The 22,149-nt window shown below is 48.1% G+C and overlaps 1 protein-coding gene across 3 annotated transcripts in view; it reads left to right on the plus strand.

Moving 5' to 3' along the window:
• Nucleotides 1–26: 26 nt before the first annotated feature.
• Nucleotides 27–22,149, plus strand: part of NEDD4L (NEDD4 like E3 ubiquitin protein ligase) — an 86,123-nt gene continuing 64,000 nt past the window's right edge. For 2 of the 3 annotated variants that reach the window (XM_041471384.1, XM_041471385.1), the window contains exon 1: nucleotides 28–195. In XM_041471384.1, the coding sequence (XP_041327318.1) occupies nucleotides 148–195 (48 nt within the window). In that variant the 5' untranslated portion in view covers nucleotides 28–147. Of the gene's footprint in view, nucleotides 196–22,149 lie in introns of all 3 variants that reach the window. The other variant, XM_041471383.1, reaches the window with a different exon arrangement.

Raw genomic sequence — 22,149 nt, forward strand, 5'->3', positions numbered from 1 at the left:
CGGCCCCCGGCGGCCCCGCCCCTGGCCCCTTTCCGCCGGGCTCGGCTCCCGGCGTCTTCCGCCGCCCGCGGGCCAGCGGCGGCAGCAGGAGAACGAGGAGGAGGAGAAGGCGGCGGCGGGCGGCTCGGCGGGCCCGGGAGCGGCTCCATGGCGACCGCGGCGGCGGAACCGGTGTACGGGCTCTCGGAGGACGAGGTGGGTCGGCGCGGACGGGCTGGTTTGGGGTGTGCCGGGCCCCGTCGGCGGGAGCCGCGGCTGAGGTTCGGGAGCTGGGCGAAGGTCGACGGTCGGTCCGGGAGGGCAAGCGTTGCCCGCCCCGCAGGGCTCCGCGCCCCTCCCGCAGCGGCCACTTGCCCGGGGGCGGCCCGGCCCGGGGAGCGCTGCCCGCACCCTCGGCAGGTGCGGCCGCCCAGAGCCCGCGGGTGCCTCGGTGGGGCCGGCGGCGAACAAAGAGCCACGGCCGGCGGTGCTGCGGGCGGGGGCGGCCGCCCCTCTCCGCCTCTTCCCCGCAGCGCTGCCAGTGTCCCCGGGGAGCGGCCGCGGGGCCGGAGCGGAGCAGCCGCCGGGCCGGTGCGCCGGGTACTGTGTCAGACACAGCCTGGCCCCAATGCAGATGGAGCTGATAAGCGGGGTAGGACCCGCGATAACTAATCGCCGTGTGCCGGCTTTATCAGCCGATGTCTTCTGCGAATCAAACAAATCATACAGAACAGTCCAGTTTACTTTAGGTGAATGTTAAAAATCTTACTTAATGCCCTTTTTGTTTCATTGCCTTGGTCAGGTGCTCCTTTTCTTAGGAGCCAGTGTCATAGAGCATCAGCAATGGGCAAGGCTGCATTACTGGGCTGTGGTTTCAGGGTATCGCCTGTTAGGAGTGCTCGTATATCTTTTATTTTTACAGGAGTGAATAGTAATTACAACAGCATTGCTTCCGGTTTTGTGGGGCTGAACACAACGGGCGATGTGTCTGTTTGTGGTGTAGAAAAAACATTAAAAACATCTTCTGCCTTGTGAAAGTGACAGTGTTTCTTACCTGGTGTGTTTCAGCAGCACCGGGTCTGGATGACTGTAATGTTTAATTCTCATTGGGAAGGAGGTTCCTGGGCAGGAGTGGGTGTTTTGGTAAGGGGGGGTGTCATTCTGTTGTTGTTAAATTATAAAGCTGAGAGCAGAGTGATTGCAAATGCTCTGCATGTGTGTGAAGGTAGGGGAGAGGAGAGGGCGTTGCAGGAGCGTTGGGTGATGTAGATAGCGAGCACAACAGCAGAGGAGAACCTTCTCTTCCCTGGGCTGTTTCCATAAGCCTTCGTGTGAGCACAGCGGTGGCTGGCACCAGTCCCCAGGCAGCTTTGGGCCAGCTCCGGTGCATTGCCTCACCCTGCAGGTGGCTGGGCCCACTGCTGGGCCGTCTGCAGGGCCCTGCTTGCGCCAGGGCTGCCGGGGGCCTGTGCTAATCCTGTCAGTCCTGGGCTCCAGAGGGCCTGTGGTGGTCTTGCCTGCTCCTGGGCTGCTGGGGGGTTTGCACGGGCTTAGGGAACAGCTAAAGGCACTGGGGTTTGCTGTCCCAGCATGGGCATTCCAGGACATTTGATTGGAGATGCTTTTGTGCTTATATTAGCGAGTGTGATCCGTGAGGAAAAGGGAAACCTGGAGCCACCCTGCCAGGTCTCAGGGAGGTGGCTGAGAACATCATGCTGGAGCTTGGCTGCTGCCTTTTCTGTTGTGCGTGCGCTTGGCTGTGTCTTTTGTCCCTGCCTCCTGCCTCGACATATGCTGGTACTTGCACAGAATGCTAAAGAGAAATGGATACAGGGAGAAATCTGCTGGCTGCTCTCACCTTGGTTTGGAGGTGGAGGGATCTCAGGACAGCAGGGGCTGTTCCTGCCATGATACTCAGCCCCAGCAGATGCTGGGGACTTGGCCTGTGGAGCAGTGGGCAGAGAGATGTGTTTGTCACTCATCTCCCAAGGTAAAACCAAGCTGTTAGAAAAGGAGCTGCTGGGAAAAGACAGGCTCTCGTCTCTCAGCAGTGACCGGTGTCACAGCTGCAGTGATGACCACAGCCACACTGCCTGAGAGACAGCAGACTGTGCTTTGTCTCCTGCTTTGCTGTGCATCTGCTGATGGTGGACACTCCTCAGGAGGAGCAGTGACCATCTAAAACTACAGTGGGAGTTCACAAATGGAAATAGGATGGAAAAAAGAGGGAAAAGGGTCTGAGGGAGGGGTGGCATGGAGAAGGGTGCAGGTGATACTTCCAGCCTGTTGGGCTGTAGTTTCATGACCCTGAGAGGCTGACCTGCTGTTGAGTCTCTAGTAATGGGCAATCTAGTAATGGGCAGAGGGGAGGATGGTCTCTCTCAGGAAGATGGCTGTACGAAAGTTGTAGTAAAGGTAAAGCTCAAGTGGGCTGAGGAAGGTGTGCTGACAGTTCTCTGCATGCTGGCCTCTGGGTAATGACTTCTGCTAGCATTGACCTGGACTTGGCTCATCATATTTTGGAAAGCAGAGCTCTATTAGCTGTGAGAGAGCTGTGAGAGGCTGAGTTACGTATGTGGATGTATTCAGCCTATTCATTTCCTTTGTTCCTGCCTGGGTTTGAAATGCAGTTTGCAGATCTGTTGTAGATGGGTTTTGGAGGGCTTTGAGTTGGCCTTGTGCAGTGCTTCCACTCCTGGCACATTTGCTGATTGGAAAATGCAGTGATTTACATGCAAGCTGGACTTGCTGAGTGGCTCTCCAGAGAGAGAGAAGCAGCAATCTCCTACGGACCGGAGGCACAGGCTTCCCTCCTGCTTGCACAGCTGATGTGTGTGGTAGGTGTGGAGCAGGCCCGGGCTGCGCGTGTGCCGGCGTGTCTGCAGACTATGGGCCCGCACTCATCCCTGTGCGCAGGGCTGCCTTCCACGTGAATGTTCTCCGTTTTGCACAAGGACTCTGATAGGTGTTGGAACACTAGGCCTTTTGGGGATTTGGGGATCACTGAGTCACGGGATGAGCCAACCGTTGCAGTTTTTCATGGCAGGTATGTTGTGTTCATAGATCAGCCTCCTTGTAAACCTGAACTGTAAAGTGTTTTATATTAATTAGTTAAAATGAGTTGTAAATCAGATTCATACCCTGCCAAGTTTTCTCTGTCGGGATGACCTCAGCACTGGGCCAGGCTGCTCAGAGGCTGTTGGAGCTCCATCCTTGGGGCTGTTTGGGACCATCGGGACACAGGCGTGGGCAGCCAGCTCTGGCTTGAGCAGGGAGTGGGCCAGGTGACCTTCAGAGGCTTGTGCCAACCTCAGCCTCTTTGCAGTTCTGTGAAATAATATTTATACAGGCTCCTGGAAGCTTAGGTGCTTTCATGCAATCTCAAAATATCAGTGTATATAAAAACTTACAGCCCTTTGTAGTGGAAAATATTTATGAATGAGGTGCACCTCTTGTTTGTTTCAGTTTGGGTTTCTTCAGAGTCAGATGTTGCCCACACAATCCACAAATATTTTGCTTTCTTAGTGTCCTTGGATGGAGGCAAAACTTGCAGCTCCTTGGAACTTGTTTGCTTTAATAAAAAACGGAACTTGAGAAAAAAGATCCTTGAACAGTGTCTTTTTATGCTTTAAAATATTAGGGAAAAAAGGGGTTCATATGTGAAACTGCTCTCTGCAGTTCCAGCATTATTCTCTTTTTAAGTTCTATTCAACTTCTGTGACTTGTGATTGAGTCAATTGGAATTAGAAGCTTCCTACTGAGATGACATTTTGTCATGCCTTAGAAATTGTCAAAAGGATCTTATGTTCCTGAAAATATCTCGATGTGTGAGATACAATGCCATATGCCTCAAGATAAATGATTCTGTGTGTAGTCACTGTAGCCTAACCTTTCATCTCAGTTCTGGTATGCTGTGCTGGGCAAAGCCTTGTGCCTGAAGAGTGAATCCTGAAGGATTTCAGGACCTCAGGAGCCTGTGTAGTGTTTCACTTTATCGATACACACATTGAGGAAAGGGAAACAAACCCAGTGTCATGGAAATTGATGGATTCCTGTAAAGCACGGGCTCACCTCTTCTGGATCTGGCATCAAGGTAAGGAATAAGCCAAGATTTGCCACAGTGGTGCTGTGGTGAAATGCAGCTCGTGCTGTGATGGATAAACTGTCTGTGCAAACTGTTTCAGACTGAGGCATATGGGAGGCTGGCTTTTGTGCCTCCTGTTTACATGTTCCTGATGGATTTGTTGCTCTGGAATGATCTCCCTTGAGGGTGTCTCTTTCCCAGTACTCGAGTCTCATGTTAACAGATCCATGAGATGGGGCTGTGAAGGCCTCAAGATGTTATTGCTCATAATCAGCAGGATTTACTGGGGAGGAAAAGGGCTGTGATTTTCCCTCCCTCCCTGGACTTGGTGACAGCAGTGACAAGTGGGAGTTCAGGGCCGGATTTCTCTACTTTGCATTTGAGGCAAACCATAAACTTTGGAACTAATGGCAGTGCTGAGTTGCTTGCGCAGTGTCAATGTTGTTTATGGTTGCAGTTCAATTTCAGGTGATGTTTCCTCTTGTGTGGTCGCAGTGGTGAGGCTGTGCCTTGCAGCTTCTGTGCAGTGTGCTGGCATGGCCAGAGTTGTTTCCTGAGCCCAGGCTGGCCCCACGGAGCCCCTGCCAGGACTGGTGCTGGGTGGGGTTCCAGAGCCATGTCCCTTCATTGCGCTGGTTCCCAGCTCAGCTCCTGGAGCAGCACTGGAGCTCGGGTGCTGTGGCACTGGAAGAGTGCTGGAGAAGCACCTTGTGGGTGGCTGTGGCTCCTCAGCTGTGAGGTGGAAAGGGGCAGTGTGGGGGGCCAGTCTGCCCAGGGATGCACCCCTGGCCCCATGAGCTCCAGTCCAGCCCACTGTGTTCTTGAAATCTGGAGGCTTTATGTGAAAAAACCCTTGAGTTCCTTGAGAAGATGCACCCTCTGTCACCACCACTGAACACAGACCCTTTAAATGAGTGCTCTGCTGTTTCTGCTCTGAATATTTTGGTTACATAAAAGCTTCACTCTGCCATCTGAGTGTGAGAGGGGCCTCCCTTGGTCACAGCACTGAGAGTGTCTTAGCACTAAGCAATTCAGAATAGTGACTTTTTTATTGACCCTGAAATGTTTTTATAGACTCTAAGTGCACTGGCTTCAGGGATAGCATGTAAACCTTAAATGATGATTAAAAAGTCCAGGTAAGGAAACATTTCATAAATGACAGGGCTTGCATATCTACTTGTGTGGCAGAAGATCAAAATAGGCTGTGGTTCTCAGGAGGTCAATAGATTTTTATAACAGCCTGCATTTTAAACCAGCTTTTGATGAGTTATCGGCATGTTTTGCTGACACTAAGTGAATTCTAGTTTTATTATAAAATGAATGTAAAGACATTGAAGGAGGCTTGTATTAATGTGAGGGTCTGAGGGAGACAAGGAATGTTAGTTTTAGCTATACCCCCATTGAGAGATGGCTCTGTCTCCCCTGGCTGTTGTCCTGTCCTCTGAGGGTGGTATGCAGGTAGTGCAAGCCACGGTTCCTCTGCTGCCTTTGGGAAGGAGGATAAGCATTCCTTGGGTTTCATGTGAAGGGCTGGCCGTTGGAGGGCACTGTGTAATGGGAAATAGGAACTCGAGGTTTTCCTCTGCTCCTGCACAGAGGCCATTTTCCTGGGAAGCAAACATGGACTGTGAGCCCCACACCTGTTGATGAGCAGGCACCTCACTCCCGGGGCACAGCTTGCGCTGGGAGTTAACAGATTTCTGACGGGATTTTTTGTGTTTTGTTTTGAAAATATCACCAGGCATGGTGTGAGTGCTGAATGAGCTTATCTGTCAGAAGGGAATCGGTGTTACGTCTTAGGATGTTGTGGGAAGAATTCACCCCTGCAGCTTCTAGGCTGGAGTTGTGTCTCCAGCCAGTGAAAGTTCTGTGTTATGTAATACTTTTCCTTTCTGAACCAAACACAGGTCCTGGTGTGAGGTGGGCTGCCTGCACAGGTGCTTTAGAATCCAGAGGCCATGTCAGAGGTGGTGCTGTGGGTGCAGCCTGTTGGCAGCTCACTGATTGCTGCTGGAATGGGCCAAATTGACAACCTCCCAGTCCCAGAACATTGGATGGGGCCTAGACCTTTGCTTAATTAAACTCTGCAATATAAACTGGGACTTTCTGAGCAAGCTGGAAACTTCCAGGCCTTGTAATAGCAGTGAGGGCTGGTTTATCCAACAGCTTCGGTCAACAGAAAGTCATAGATGGGATAACAATGTGCAGAAGTAGCTTGATTTAATTAAAATTAAATTTTGGTGTTGGTAAACAGAGAAATCTCATTAACTTCCATAAATTTCTCCACCTTTTTCTTTCACTGCTACTTCCTCTTAAATGTTTCGTTGTGTTGAATAGAGGGTTTTACTGTAGCAGTAGAAGAAGTGCTGCTGGGCAGCTCTGTCCCCTTGCAGAAAGAAGTGCAGTGTAATCTTGTGTACACTGTTATTTTGGGTAAGCTGGGTAGGAATGCGGCGCGGGTTGGGTGACTCCCACCTTGAGCACTGGGAGGAAGGAATGTGGTTTTACTGCTGGCATGTTCAGCTCAGGACTGGAGCTGCTGCCAGGTCGGTACTAATACCTGACAGGGTTTACCTGGGACTGGAACTGTGGCTTTCAGAAGTATTCAACACATTGTCATGCCAACTTTTCCCAGCATGGGGCTCTTAAGCTGCCCAGTTTCTAGTGCTGGAGTGTTCCCTTCCCCTGCTGCCACTGTCTTTTCCTCTCCCCTGCCAGAAAGAAGAAAACCAAATCTTTTGGAAAGGGATTGTTTTCTGTAGAGAACTAGTAATTAATTTTAAAATAAGAGATGTGGCTAAATTGCACAGGCCTGTAAGCTAATTGCAGTTAAAATAGTTAAAAATAAGCCAACCTATAAAAAACAGCTCAAAGCCCCAACAAAACAAATCCTGAAACTTGATTTCTGAGATGGATTATGGAATTTAGAGACGTATTATGTCTGCCAGGTGGTGTCTTGACTGGGCAACAGATTCGGTGTGTATATTTGTAATTGTTAATTTTTTTCCTCCCTCCATTTGACCATGATTCCTGCGTGCTGGCAGGCTGTAGGTGTTTGTCAGAATCCTGATTTCTAGGATTTAGGAACCTTTTCTGTAATCAAAATAAACATCTCCAGTTGTGAGAACACTGGCTATTCCGAGGAATCACTCCGTGAATGAGTTGGGCTTTGCCATTAAGCCATAGCACCTTTTTTTTGTGCCTCACCGCACGGATCAGTGTGGCTGTATTGGTGTCCTGCCAGCTCAAGTCAGGTTTTCCTGTTTCCATGTAGTTTATCTGCTGGAGAGAAGCAGAACGATTTGGAACAGGGACGGGAGCACAACCGTGCAGTCCGCTCTCCTTTGGCAGATCCTAGTGTTGAATAATCCTGGTTTGAGGGTGGAAGTATGTTCCTGTAATCTGTGTTGGTTTTAATTGAAAGCAGTTCAAATCTGACTCTCCTTAAGCATCTCTGTGTTATGTAGATGATCACACCGAATTCATGGTGGGATTTTGTAGAGATGGGGGTGATCAGTAGTGTTCAGAAGGTGTCCTGGGATGACTCCCTCATGGATGGTCTGTTTGGAAATAGGCGTGGTGGGGAAAATCTGCTTTTGTCCTCTTCCTGGTGGCACTGGATGTTAGGTTTGGAGCATACTGCTGTGGAAGCCATGTGGACAAAAATGAAGTTCCCACAGAAGTGTTGGGTTTTGGAGTGGGAAAGAGGAGGCCAAGCTGAGACCATGGGTGATGGAGAAAGCCCAGGTGCCTGGAAATGAGGCTGTACTGGCTGCTCCCATCAGAGGTACTTCAGCCTGATTTATTCAAATGTACCAAATGTGGTTTTATGGATTGGGTGTACTGCAGGGCTGCCTGTTGAGACTGCCTCCTTAGCACTGGGCCCTTGTGGCACAGTTGGGTGTGTAGGGAGCGCTGAGGACCTTCAGCTGGTACTGGTATTTAATATATGCTAAGGACCTTCAGCTAGTGCTGCTGTTTGAGATGTGCTGAGGACCTTCACCTGGTGCTGGTGTCCGTGGTTGATCCCAGGACAGTTTACTTGCACGTTCATCCTTTACTTGAGCAGAGGGAGTCAAGGTTGGTGGCTTCTGGAGCACACACAAATCCAGTGGATTTACACTGCTGAAAGAGAGATGCTGCTTTCTCTCGTACCCTGGGACCACCCGTGGACAGCGTCCCATGTCTTTGCAGGGCTGTTGAATTGCAGTAACTTCTAGAAGGGTGATGGAATTCAGAGGTATGTGTGGCACGAGCTGCTGGGGTGGTGGTGGGAGGGTGTGTGTGAAGGGAGGGTAGGGCACAGGCTCTTTGGTGGCCATGAGCTGTGACATTGGCTGTGTGGGTCTGTGAATCCAGAGCTTCAGCTAGAATCCTGACCTTGATGAAGTCTGTGACAAGTTTGTCTAAAAGCAGAATGTTAAACAGATGAATTCCCTAACAAACAAGTGGAGTTTTTAACCTTTCTTTAAAGATTTCTTGAGCTGACCACTCCTGCTCTTTGTGGTGAAGGGAGTGGTAAGAGGGAGAAGTGGTGAGTGGACAAAACTGTGAGTTTGGGCTTTGTGCTTGTGCTGATTCAGCCTCCTTAACAAAGCAACAGCTTTGCTGTACAGCAGTGAGCAATGGATGTGCTTCTTTAACCTCTGCTCTTGGGTACGGTGATGTTCGAGGTATTATAAAATATTGGCTTGGCTATTGTTTGTAACAGTTGAGCTGAAAGAACTTGAAAATGTTCTGTCTTGGACAGGTCTTGCTTTAGTGAACTGAGAGCATACAGCAGTGGTGTAGATGCAGCTCCATTTTATAGCTGAGGGAATGGTGTCACTGTTTAGAGTTCAGGGTTGCAGGATCACCTCCTTGCCTCACTTTTTATCTTCATATGTGCCTTTCCCCCCACCCCTTTGTTAAAATGCAGTCTTAGTGCTAAAGTTTACACCCATCCCACTGGGTGTGTGGACACTTGAGGTGGAGAACTGCCCGATCCTAGGAGTGGCGAGTTGGGCAGCTTAGGTGCTGTGTGCCACAGTGAGGGGCACATTCTTTGCACAGCCTGCACTTGTTTCGTTAGGATAAGTGGTGGAGGCACAAGCTTGGGTGGGTGCCAGAAAGACCTCTGCATTTCTCCTTGCTGGTTGGTTGGTTTCTTTCAGTTCCATCTGGTCAAGTTTGGTCATTTACTATTTTATTCTTTATTTCCACTGTTCGTAGAAAAACACTGAGTCCTCAGGGTCAGGTAAATTCCTGTGCATGCCTGGCCTGAACTGTGTGTGAATAACACCACTCCTGCTGCCGTGGCCCGAGGAGGCACTTCTCCTTTCTGTTCCCTGTGGGAGAGAGCCTTGCAGTGTGGTTTTCCCTGGCAGGCTAGGCTGGTCCCAGCAATGCGGTGACACACCTGGATCCTGACAGTGTCCGTGCTGATGACTCGCCGTCCCTGCTGTTGGAGCAGGGCTGCCTTGGGAGCGCAGTGAGTGGGATGGATCTTGCTTCCTGCCTTCTCTGTCTGCAGTGCTCCTGGTCTCTACAGCCCAGCAGGGGGGCTGGCTTCTCTTGTGCCGTCCTTGCATCGGCTGGCTACCGTGCTGTTTCTCGCCCACAGTTCTGGGGCTGAGCCTCTCCTACCAGTCACGCTTGCTAAGAGGCTTGTAGGAGATGAGAGCATTCTTGTTAAAAACTAGCTATTCCCGTGGCACTGGTAGCCTGAGAGTGCCAGAGGTGTGTTTTCCTTCCTCAGAAGCCCCTCTCTGGTTGTGGCCATGACATCAGGACTCCAGCAGTGCTGCTGGGTGCTCCCTGAAGGGCAGCAACCTGAGAGCTGGCAGGAACAGGGACAGGCTTCTGGCCACCAGGGAGGCTGGCTGAAGGTCTGGAAACCAGAGCTGGATGTGGGCCTCCAGGAGACATAAGGGGCAGTGAACCTGAATGGATTGTTCTTTTTTTAAGGTACCACTATAGATATTTCTTTCTAAATTTTCTTTTTCTACAAAGTGGATCATCCTGATGCTTCTGCTACCTCTCTTACCCAGAAGCTGCCTTCTCATTCTGTGTTCTAATTAGCATGATAAAGAACATGTTGCATTTTCCTCCCCTGTGTTGAGATTTTACTTATCCCTGTTTTAGGGCCAGCTGCATCCCAAGGGTGGTGGCTGTGGCACTCTGGAAGCCCAGAATGGGACAGGTGGCTGCAGCAAAGGCCAGCAGACCCGTGCCCCCCCCTGCCCTGTAGGTGCTGTGCTGGGCGGGTCTGACCAGGCTGGGAGCAAGGTCAGAGTTGTTTTTTCCAGGGATATCCTGCAGCTGTACTAGAGAGTGTGCCAAATCGAGTTGCAGTCAGGTTTTGGTTTTGTCTTAACTAGTTTCTGTTGTAGTTTGTCACAAACTGTGTTTGTAGAAAGTCAAACATTGTAAACCAGACTGTGCTAAATGGTTACAGGCTGGGTGTGTATTACCTGCCAGGTCATTTGTCACCGTGTTCCTCCTGCATGCTCCTAAATGCAAGGTCCTGACAAAAGCCCCTTTGGAAGCTGTTGAAACCATGGGCCCTTCACAACTGTTAGTGACTGGCCTCAAAGTCTGCAGAGTTAAGATGCTGAAGTTTGTAGCTAATGTGTTTTCAAGTCCTGTGGTCACCTTCTCGTATCATGTGCCTACCTGTGTCACTTTTTTTTCTTAGAATGCTGTCCAAAATTTGGCTTGGAACTGGTGCATATTTTAAAACATTTCAGTCACAGCTTTAGTCACTGTTTTGATTGACATTGTTAATAAAGAAATGCCTCTTAACACTGCTTGAATTGATTTAGCAAAACCCTGAGTGGTTTCTTCAGGCTGCTGACATAATGAGAATTTACCTTTAATCTCTTGTGCTGCTGTCATTTTATTTTGGGTATGGTCAGTTTGGTTTTGAGCTCCTTGTACCTGCATTTGTGTTTCTTCATTTCACTCCAGTGAGAGATGAACATCTGTAATTTGGTGCAGGTACCTGTACCCTGGGCCAGTGCATGCCACAGGCTCCCAGCAGCTCTCAAGTGTCTGTGCCCTACAGGGGGTGAAGATGTTGTTTCAAATTCCCAAAACTTGCACAGAAAGTAGATCCTGTGGGAGAGGGAGGTCAGAGGCGAGTGCCGAAATGGCTGCTGCAGCATTGAGGGAAGTCACTAAGCACTTACCACTTCTGGTTGCCTCTGTGTGTTGGACACCAGCACTGTAGCATTTGGGAAGTGAAGTTGGGGTCCCCAGCCCGGTGTCACTGTCAGTGCCAACTGATAGCCTCTGATAAGGCTGGAATGTGCTACAGGAGCTCTGTGTGTCAGTGCTAACAGTTGCTGTGGAAACAGGCTGGTTTTCATGTTGTAGCGCTCGGCATCTCCTGCTGTTCGTTGGGAAGGTGAGGCAGTGCTGTAGCTGATCACCCAGCCTGGAACCGCACACCAGGGCTGGTGACAGCAGGCTTGTCACACAGGTGCTGCAGATGTGTGACCTGGCCTAGCTGCCATCAGGAGGTCAGACAGGCTCTACCTGTGTCCTGGGCTGGCGTGGCTCCGAAGGCATCTCCTGCTGGCTTGTCTCTGGGGTGTTGGGCGCTGGGGTGCCATGGGGATCGGCTAACCCCAAGGGCTGGGGCACTGTCCCTGTCCTGGAGGCCAGAGCTGGCAGAACCCTCTGCCTCCCACAGCTGGCCTTTGGTCCAGACAGGTTGTATGGGGAAGACAGCTGGTCAGGAGGAACACATGTTGTGTGTGTGTGCTCCCTGTGAGTGTGCTATGTCTGAAAATCAGGACTTCTGTGTGATAAAAGCTGTTTACAGCTCTTCCTGGGGCTTCCTGAATTCCTCTTGCTCTGGCATTCACCTGGGTCTTGTGCTTCCTGTGGATGAGCTTGGTGGTCTCGGTTCTGCTGCCCAGCGTCCTCTCACGTGTGTCCCTGGGACTCAGTGTTAAACTCAAGAGTAAGGAGAGGCTGAAGGGCCAGCGTGGAGGTCTGTGCTGTGAGTGGCTTGTGCCCAGCAATGGGGGCAATTCTTGACCTTTGGATTTCATCTCTGATCTCTGGTTGCAGTCTGTGCTCTCAGGTAGAGGTGGTACTCCCTGCAGTTTTCAGGAGAGGTTTAAGCCCTTCTCCACTGTCAAACTGGCCATTAATGTTGTGCCAGTCCTTGGAGTGATGCCACTCAGACTGGAACATCCTTGCTGTTTCAATGACACTAAGATTTTTCTTTCTGAGAAATCTTGAGTCTTCCAGTCAGCTGGAAAGACAGAATTATGGGTAATTGAGACAGAGGACAATCTGCAGACAACCTGTGTGATCACCTCTGAAAAGCTTTTTCATGGAGAAACTCCCCTTCCCCCTTTCCTTCCTAATATTCCATAAATGCTTTGAGTGTTTGGAAGGTGCATTAGAGGCAGGAGGTACATGACAGCATAGGACAGGGAGTACATTGATTTACTGTTTTTTACAGTTTTCTGGCCTCACTTGTAGTTTTTAGGGAAGGCTGAATGAGGAAAGATGTCCAGGTCAGTCTTTGAGAGTTGGGAGTGTTGGAAGAGAGAGCACTTTGCTGCTCTGGATGCAGAAGTATTGGATATCCCTATCAGAAGATGGTACCAAATTACATAGTAGGCTTTGTGTGCCAGTGAAGGTGTCTGCTGGACTGGCCAGCACTCTCATTATTAAACAAAAATTCCCCTTTTGCATTCAAGCAATGACTTGGTAAAGACTAATTGTGAGAATCTTTCATTATTCCAGCTTATTCCAGTTTGGTGGTAGTTCTGGCATGGCTACTGTGGGGATGGATTATGGGCAAGTTGGGAAGTGACTAAGCTGATATGCTGCCTCTGAGATGGTCAAAGCAAAACAGGATAAAGTAGTTGTAAATCGTTGAAGGGACAGTAAATAATATTAATTTTTTTCTCATTGCTGCCTTGCATCTTTGGCAGCTTGCATGTTGTGCTGGGACCTCTTTCTGGTTTAGACGTGTTCCCATCTCTCGGGTGGTTACTGGTTACATGGGAAGAACTAGTACTTCTCCTCTATCATCCCTCTGATTTCCTTTATTTGTCTGTGTATTGGAGTTTTGTGCTGGGTTTTTTTTCCCCTCTTTATGCAAATGCTTAGGAAGAGAGGATATATCCTTCTGCAGGACACCTGTTCCATAGCAGTGTTCCTTGGCAGGCTTTCTCAAGGCCAGTGACTTTCAGGCTTCCTTCTGACAAAGCAGGCTGTGATTTGTGCTACACAAGTTTCTGCTTTTTCCTTGCCCAGGGCTGGAGCCACTCCTGTTGTCTCTGCGGCCTGTGTTGGAAAGCAAGCTGGGATTCAGCACATATTAGCTAGTCCTGTGTGCCAGGCTGATTCCTTGGGTTAGGAGGCACTGGCAAGGCTTTGCAAGAGCATACTCGTGCTTGCTGATGTTCCTTGCAGAGCTTGGGATGAGAGCAGAGCTTGGTACGCTTGGAAAACAGACTTTGCCTCAGTGATGCTGTCTGTGTGTGCGGGGCTGGTTCTCTCTCTCAACACCCTCTGAACTGGGAGAACGCTGCTCTTTGTTGTCCGGGTGGCACTCAGCAGGGAATGGGGAGTTACCTGTATGCTGTAGAAATTGTGTAAGTTACTCAGATGCCACAGCAATTCCAGGAGGTTGTGAGTTTTTTTCCTTTTTTGCTCCAGACTTTGTGCTTGCTGAATCAATCTCAACACAGCCTCCCTCATTCATACTTTGGGTCTTGTGCTTTAACACAGACTAAGTCTTCACAAACCAAATTGCTGACCTCGGTGTGGTGGTTCGGTTTGATTTAGTTGCCCTCAGGGCATTGCTGTGCCTGGCAACTTTGGTTTTTTTCGCTGACCACTTTAGCGCTTTTCTTAGTGTCACAAGTTCCTTACCAGCATTTGTGTTTTCTGATCTTTGGAGCAGATTTTGTTGTGTTCAGTATAAGCGGCTGCAGTATGGGCTTACATACAGGACAAATACCATGACATGGAATGTGTTAGGTTGTATGTTGCTGTGGAGCCCCAGCCTGTCTCCAGTGGGAGCCTGTGCCATTGCAGTTTGGGCTCTGCAGCTCCAAGCTGGTTTTCTCCCTTCGCTTTGTACGGCATGGTCACCATTTAGCAGCAGAACTGGACTCTGTGTAGATCATCTTGTTATTTCTGGAAGGGGATGTGACTTCATTTAAACCTGCCTGGAGGAAACTGAGTTTGTTCTTCAGACTTGTGTTAATTTGTGTGACCCCAAGAGCTTTTCACTGGTACTTCAGTCACTGTAATATTCATTTGTGTTCTTGGAAGAAAAATCCTGTTCTTTATTCCCAAGGTTGTTGACTGATCTCTCTAAAAGTGGTGTCAGGAGCAGCCGGCCGTGTGTGTACCTCATCATCTCTGCAGGCAGCAATGTGATACTGGGTCAGGAATAAGCAGGTAGAAGCAATAGTTTCTTTACGCAGCTGGTTGCTGTGGAAGCTGATCCACTGCCTCACTGCCTGTAGCTTTCCTGAGGAATTCAGCATTGCTGTGCCCTCTGCCCCCTTCCTGTTCTGCCTCTTTGAGGAACATGCATCTGTGCTTCCCCGGGACAAGGTCCTGCTCCGGGATGCTGAATGACTGACCCTATTGCAGCGCTTCTGCAAAACATGGATTCTGAATGTGCCTTTTGTTTGGGGCATCGAGCCCCAGTTTGCATCCAGAATGCCTGGCAGGACACAAAGTGCAGCCTTTGTTTTAGATAATGAGTGGTGAATATTTCAATGAGTGTTTCTTAGTCTAGTCAGTGTCAAGTACCATTTTGGGAACAAGTGACTGAGCTAACCTCTGAGCTTGGTCCAGCAACAATCCATTTATTGATAGAATTTCACAAATTTTCAAGGAATTTCCCATAAACAATTAATACAACCAAAAACCGAGACAAATGCAAATCCAACAACCAATGCAAACAACAGTCCAACCCTGCCTGAAACCCTTCCAAGCCTTCCATCATCAATATATATGCAGAAATTACTGATGTAAACCAAAAAAGCACTCAGTATCACTATCACTGTATTTGTTTTTCTTTATAGTCTATTCTTTTACAGTGTGTGAAAGACAAGCATAAAGAAGAAAATGGTTTTAAATTAAGATAGGGCCTGCTGTTCTTCTTCAAAAGCACCTTCAATGCATAGGAGAGAGCTTCTGCAGCTGAATTACTCAGTCTCCTGCATTGGGCATATTCTTGTTAATATTTCTTTTCCACTCCAATTATTTTTCACACGAAGTTAAATTCTGTTCTCATTTTTGACTGTTCATAATATATCCCTGTATGTCAGTGGACGCACTGGAGAAGAAGCGAAGAAGATTTGTCTTTCCAGCCAGGAGGGGCTGTGCTTGCTCCTGCTCAGTTGCCAAAATCTAGTCAGCCTTAAGCCTGGATAAGTAACTGAACAGTTTTCTTGTTCTTTGTGAGACACAGGTGGAAGAGCCTGCTAGCCCTAGGCTATCCATTTATATAACAAATAAATACTCATAATGAACAAAAAGAGTCAAAGCTTTGTCAAGGGCTGCTGTGATAAAAAGGGAGCAGGAAAGGAAGGGGGAGAAGGAGGTAGAACATGGTGTGCAAGTAGGTTGGGAACACCAGGACTACAACCAGGATCCAAAAGCCTGACATGAGATGTTTCTGGTGGGAGCAGATCCCTTGCCTATTGACTTGGCCTTTTCACTGGTTTAAGTGGCTGGTTTTTCTCCCCTAATCTGGGCAGAGGCTGTAATGGAGTGATTCTTCCCCCAGATGTGAAATTCTTGGGGAGCAAAGCCTTAATGGACAAGAGGTACTGCTAGAGGCTATGACTTGTTATTCTTTTAAAAAAGAAACTTGATCAAGATGAAGAAGAGAAGCCAAAGGAGTGTACTGCTGGAGTGACTGACAACAGCACTCACTGAAATGTTAATGTGTTTGGAAGAATTTTTTCACCAGGGGAGGTTGGAAACTCATACACTAACATTAATTATTAACTGCAGCCAAGAGCTGGAAGATCTAATTTAATTTCTGGTTGGATAATAGGATGATTCATGCAACAAAACAAACTGTGTCAGAAAATGAAGTGTCTCTGAAAACTGACATTCCCAACTTCTGCTCTGAGCTAAAGCTACTGCAGGTAAGCTGTTACAACAGCTAAAAAGTGAAAAGTACAGGCTGAATTCCTTGCAGATGTCAGGCTGTGATCCATGGGAATTAAGAGTTACTGCAGTCTGAGCAAACCCAGCTCCTTCAGCCTCTCTGCTTCTGCCCCCAGCATCCTTTGCCCATTGAGGCACAAGTAAATCCATTTTTCCAGCCTCTGTGGAGCAGTAACAAGAGCACTGCCTCACATCAGACACTCCATGGGCTGTTAAGAGAGGTGACTTGTGGGTTCTGGTGTCCCAAAGGAATTGCAATGTCACCAGCTCTTCCCTCTGGCAAACACTTCTCCTGAGCCTGGCATATCCCGCTGGCTGTCACCCAGGGTACCTGAGCCTTGTGTCTTTCTGGGACTGAAGAAGTTCAGAGGTGTTTCGGGTTTTAAGAGTGACACTGGCATTTTCATGTCAGTTGGCATAGTTTTCCTGCTCTCAAGGTTTTTCCAGCAAAGCCTGTTTAAGAAGCTTCCTATCCCATTTTTGTCCAGGTGAAACAGCCAGTGGTGCAGCTCTGGGCTGTGGGTGTGTGCCGTGGAATTGATCCCTGCAGTTATCTGGGTTAGAAATGAGCCTCCAATCACAGTTTATTGTTGGATTACGGTTTTATTGAATGTGTGTTTTGTCATTAAACAGTGCAGCCACCGATGGTTTATGGTCTGAAATCATTAAATATCTAACAAGAATATAGATTGTGGTTACATAAACATGTTTGTGTGATCCGTTGGCAACTAGCTGAGCTAGTGGAGTGAATGCACTCGACTTCCCCTGTTCGATGCAGGAGCTTTGTGTGCTCTGCCACACCTTGCACTAGCCCAGGTTGCTCCGAGCCCCGCCCGGCCTGGCCCTGAGTTGGGAATAGCATTAACCGCAGTAACATCGCCGCTGAATTCGGGCGGGGAGTGGGTGTGTCTGCTGCGCGCTGATGGAGGCTTTGGCATACATTGCTGGGTTTTTGTGGGAACTGATTGTCTGAAATACAGCATTACGCTGGATTTGTATGCCATTTCATGTAGGAAGAAATGAAGATTGTTGCATTAAGTGTAAGGCATAATTTTTCACTTTAAAGAATGTTAAGGACCTAGTGCATTTCATGAGATCAAAAAACACCAGTTCAAGTTTTTTTTTTTAATAATTAAAATGTAAATGTATCAGACGTTAATTTAGTGAAAGGTAAAAACCTCTGTGTTGTTCTAGAGCAGCTGCTTTAAAAGCAAGTCCTCCTGTCAGCTCCTTCTGTGAGTCCTTGCTGCAGGCTGCTAATTGGGAATTCAGACCCTTCCTTGTTACTGGATGGGGCTGTCAGACATCCACTGGGGACATGGCTTTTTAGTGGTGCACTTTTGCCTCGTAAGTTTTGAAGTACTGCTGGAAAGTAATGGATCCGTGTGGGCCCTGACCTGAGGATAATGAGGATTTGAAATTAAACCAACCGACCTTGTTCTTTTGCCAGTGTCAGGGCCAGTGTCCTGACAGTGGCAAAATCCTACACAGAGAATGAGCGTTCCTTTGTTTTATGGTAGTTTGGGCATGTCAGAAAGGGGGGTACTTGTTTAAAACCTTGATGCTTTAGTTAATCAGTTTGATTGTTGAATCCCCAGAGGAAAGGAAAAGAAGTTCTGTCAGACTTTTCTTTAGGAATTTTCTGTTGAAATTCACAGTAAATATTCAGTTTGGATGCAGATGGTCTTGGTGCTGCTCTGTCATGCAATATCAAGATTGGATGTGGTTTTTGGGGTGATTTAGTTGGGTGGTTTTTTTTGTTTTTGTTTTTAAAGCTAAGTCCATGTAGGAGAGTCACTGTCAGGTCACAGATTGCTGCAAATGCACCAGTTACTCCCAGTCAAAGCTTTGTTCAGGTTTTTAATAGCAACATGTACCAAGTGCTTTTCTTTTTCTCTGCTCCCACCAAAGATTAAACTCTTCTTGTCTTGTCCAGAGAAAACCAGATCAAAGTTTCCTTTGGAAAGAGAATTTCCTAGACTGTAAATGCATGACATGTACAGATGATTGAGCAAATATACCCTCCTGCCCTTAGGGTGGTAGTGGGCATTGTGGCATCGGGTTGAAGGCTGGGCTTGGTGATCTTGGAGGTCTCACCCAACTGTAATGATTCTGTGATTGCTGCATGAGACATTGGATGAGTATCAGTTAGGTTGTGCAGAAAACAGTGTTTTGCTTACATGAATTCTTTCAATGATACAAATAGGTCTGAAAGGTAAATAAGGAGAAAAAAGTACAGCAAGTCCATTAAATGGAAGTTCTTTTGCATCCTCTTAGGTATTTCCAAAGCTCACAGGTAGCCTGGTTCAACAGGCTTGCTAAAATTGCTGGAGTATATCTAACTGCATGGAGTTCAGTGGGTTTCTATAAAAATAGATCACAATTCACTTGGAACACTTATTTTTTTAAACCATGTAGTAAAAATACCTTGTAAGCAGATTTTCAGGAGGGCAGCACTGTGGTTTGAGCCTGTTTGTTGGTGTGCTGTCAGCATTGGGTGTCTGGACTCCTGGTCCCATGCACTGTCACTGATGTGCGGGTACCTTTGATCCCTGCGCGCCACTCCTGGTGTCTGTGTTCTGACTTGCTCATTCCAGCTTTGTGTGCTCTTCTCTTCTGGTTCGTCCCCTTGGAAGAGCAGCGTTGTTATAGTGCCCCTCTAAGACAAACTGGTGCCTTGATGAAATTCTGCCTGGTGTTTCTTTCTGCTGAGTATGCCATTCCAGCCGAGGAAAACATGAATATAGTCCCTTTTCTTTAGAGGTCTGAAATAGGACCTAAATCACTGTTGTAAAACATTTACTATTTTTCTGTTGTATGAGCTTTTGAATACCATAGTTCTCCAAACTCTGCAGTTCTTCTCATGCTTACTGGTGTTTGCTCATCTTATGATTCCTTCTGTGGGAGAATCCTTGCTTGGCCAGGAGTGCTCTGGAGGACCAGGTATGTTCCATGAACTGACCAATGCATTTCAGCCAGGAGGGTTTTTATGATCCAAACTGCATCGCCTTCTTTTCTTCAAAAGCTTTTAGGTTTAGTTGCTCTAATTTTGCGATCTGTGGAGAAAATAATGGGGTTTTTACAAATACATTGCATCCTGCAGCAAGGGTTGAGAACTCTGTGGGTAAGAAAAGGCACAGTTTGATTTACTCTTGGATTTGGTGAGGAGTGTGATGAACACATGCAAGAACAAAGTTCAGAGCTGGGTTCCTAGGCTGCTTGTGGTGAAGCTGAAAGGAGATTTTAATGCCCCTGCTTGAGCCAGATGAGTTGTAACCAAGTGACCTTTCAAGTTTGTTTTCTGTGCTGAACTTGCAGAGGCGAGTGGAGATTTGGGTCATAGCTCTGGTGCATGATTTTGTTTGCATTGCACAACTGAGATTTTATCAAACACTGTTGGCAAAATTGCCACTGACAATTTCAAGATTAGTAAGATATTGCAGGAATTACAGGGAGGCTTTCCACATTCTGTTGCTATGGCCTTCAGAAAGTCACTGTGAAAAGAGATCGAGCTGTTTCCTTGGGGTGCGCTCAGCTGCCTTCCCTGGGGGTGATGGTGACAGCCCGCCAGACAGGGTACCCCACTTGGATTCTCCCTCTCGGGCTGCCCAGCATTGTTTGATGTCAGGGAGGTGCCAGTCAGAACAGGATAAGCCAATTTGGGAATACTCTCTGCAGGAGGGTGATGTTGAATAGCTTCCTAAAGCAGATTTTTTTTCCACTCAGCCATATGTGAATTGGTTTAATTCACCAAATCAAAGTAAGAATCAGTTCAACTCTTCTGCCACTGAACTTGGTTTCAGTTGCTGGGAGATTTAGGAGAAGCCTAACATGGTTTCTAGGCTTGCTGTGGTGAGCACTGGCCCTTAAGTAGCTTACACATACTTGATTTGGCTTTGGAACTGCAGATCCTGGGTTGATTTATCCCCGCAAAGGGGGAGAATTAAGAGCGATGTGTGTTTGGATGATTGTGTGTGTGTAGCACACAGGGCTCTGTGAGTGAGTTTTCATTCAGGAAACCAGAAGTGCCACGGTTAAAACATTGAATTAAAGGTTTGTTGTCTTTTCCATTTGGATTTGTTTTGCCATCAAAACACTGACTTAAAGATCTGTTATCTTTTAGTATGTTATGTTTTGCAAACTTTCAGATATAATGAAACTAGAGATGAGGCGCTCAGGGGATGAAACTGGATTCACAGAGTCTCTGTGTGCAGGTAACGTTCCTGCGGGATCTGGTTTCTCTCCTCACAGTTAGTGGAAATTTACCTCGCTGGCGCCTATCGTGGGTTGGAATCAAAAATGTCTCTACACAGAGAGAAGGGAAAAAAGTAGCCAAACTGAACCCGACCGACACTCCCCCACCGTGACTCAGGTGAAGCTCTCTGCAGGTGAAACCCAAGCTCGCTGGCCTTTCCCCTCGTTGCCTTGGTGATGGTCATTTATTGCCACGGTTGCTGAACTTCCGCGGGCGGAGGCGGCGGGCGAGCAGCGGTGCCTGGCGGAGCTCCTGGCGCGGGGGTCCGCGGTAAGTGCAGCTCCCGGTGTGGCGTGACTGCGGGGGGACAGCCCGCATGCCACACGGGCTGTGTGCTCAGAAAACAGGGGTGTAAACCTGCCCGCCTTGGGGTGTTCGACTCGGAGACGCTTTTATATGCCTTTGGAAAAACACGTTAAATGTTTTATCTTCCTGGTCTGCATGGCAGCTGTTCAGATATTGGTTTGCATCGATCCAGCCCTTGTGCCTTTCACACTTGTCCGTTCATTTAAACGCGTCAACCTTCTAATTTTATACCCCATCGATTGGTATTTTCAGGCTGTTCTCTTAATGCGTACGCGACGTGTGTCATGGGATTATCTGTCCTGTTGGAAGTTGACATCTGCAGCTTTCCTTCTTACACCAGGCTGGATTGCTGTGGCTTTCTTTTCTGTGCATTCAGAACATGCAGATGTGTATTGCAAAGCTTGTTCAGGTTGGTTTTACAGCACTTCTATGTTGGTGTAGCTGGTGTTGGCTGAGCTGCGTCTCCTGGATCACCCTTTGAACAGGCAGCATTTCACCCTGTCTGTGCGGGAGAAAGCAGCTCGGGATGCTGTGTTTGGCCGTCATTCTTTCTCTTTGCTGTCACAGCTCTTCTCTAAACTCCACAGCTCCAGGGTATTTTACTAATCCAAGGGGAGAACTTAATAAGTTTTCTTTGTGAGTGCCTTAATGGGTCTTAGAAATTACTTGGCTTTCCAGAGCAGCTGAAGAAAGTGAATGTGGTTTGTGTTTAACAAAGAACTAACAAAATGTGAATAATGCAGATAAATATACATACAAAAGTTTGCTACATCTGGAAATACACCTGTTTTCCTTCATCTTTTCTGAGGTAAATTGAGGTTTGTTCGCTGTTGGTGAAGTCTGGGTTTTGGTCTGTAATAGGCTTCCAGTTCCACCTAAATAAGCTGAGTCCTCTGAAATGGCACTGTGAACTGCAGCTAAGAGAACACAAACTGTGTAGAGGTTATCCTTCAGCAAAGAGGAGAACTCTGTAACCTTTGACATGTTTTGGGAAGGCAGGAATATGTAAACCTCATGTTAATGATTGGACAAAGCAGAAGTCGGTGTGGACGTGAGGTGCAGTGGAGCTCAGCACTAATAGGTAACCAGGCCCTTCAGGGCAGGCTGCTGCAGCAGCTGGGGAGGCCGTGTTTGGGGGCAGGACAGGAGCGTGGGCAGGGACAGCTGCTGGAATGTCCGCAGGGAGCTGCCAAAATGCTCCCAGCCCCACCGCCATCCCCACCTGCCCACACAGCCGCGCGTTCCCAGCAGCCCGTGGATTGAGTCACAGTGCTCAGGACAGCACTTCTTGGAATCCCCGGCTGTGTTCTGCGCTGTAGGTGCCAAATCCGAGCGAGGCAGGAATGGAGCTGCAGCATCAGCTCTGGGGCTGCGCGGA

The sequence above is a fragment of the Pyrgilauda ruficollis genome, unplaced genomic scaffold, assembly GCF_017590135.1.
Source record: "Pyrgilauda ruficollis isolate IOZ18807 unplaced genomic scaffold, ASM1759013v1 scaffold267, whole genome shotgun sequence".
In the NCBI taxonomy this organism is placed as follows: domain Eukaryota; kingdom Metazoa; phylum Chordata; class Aves; order Passeriformes; family Passeridae; genus Pyrgilauda; species Pyrgilauda ruficollis.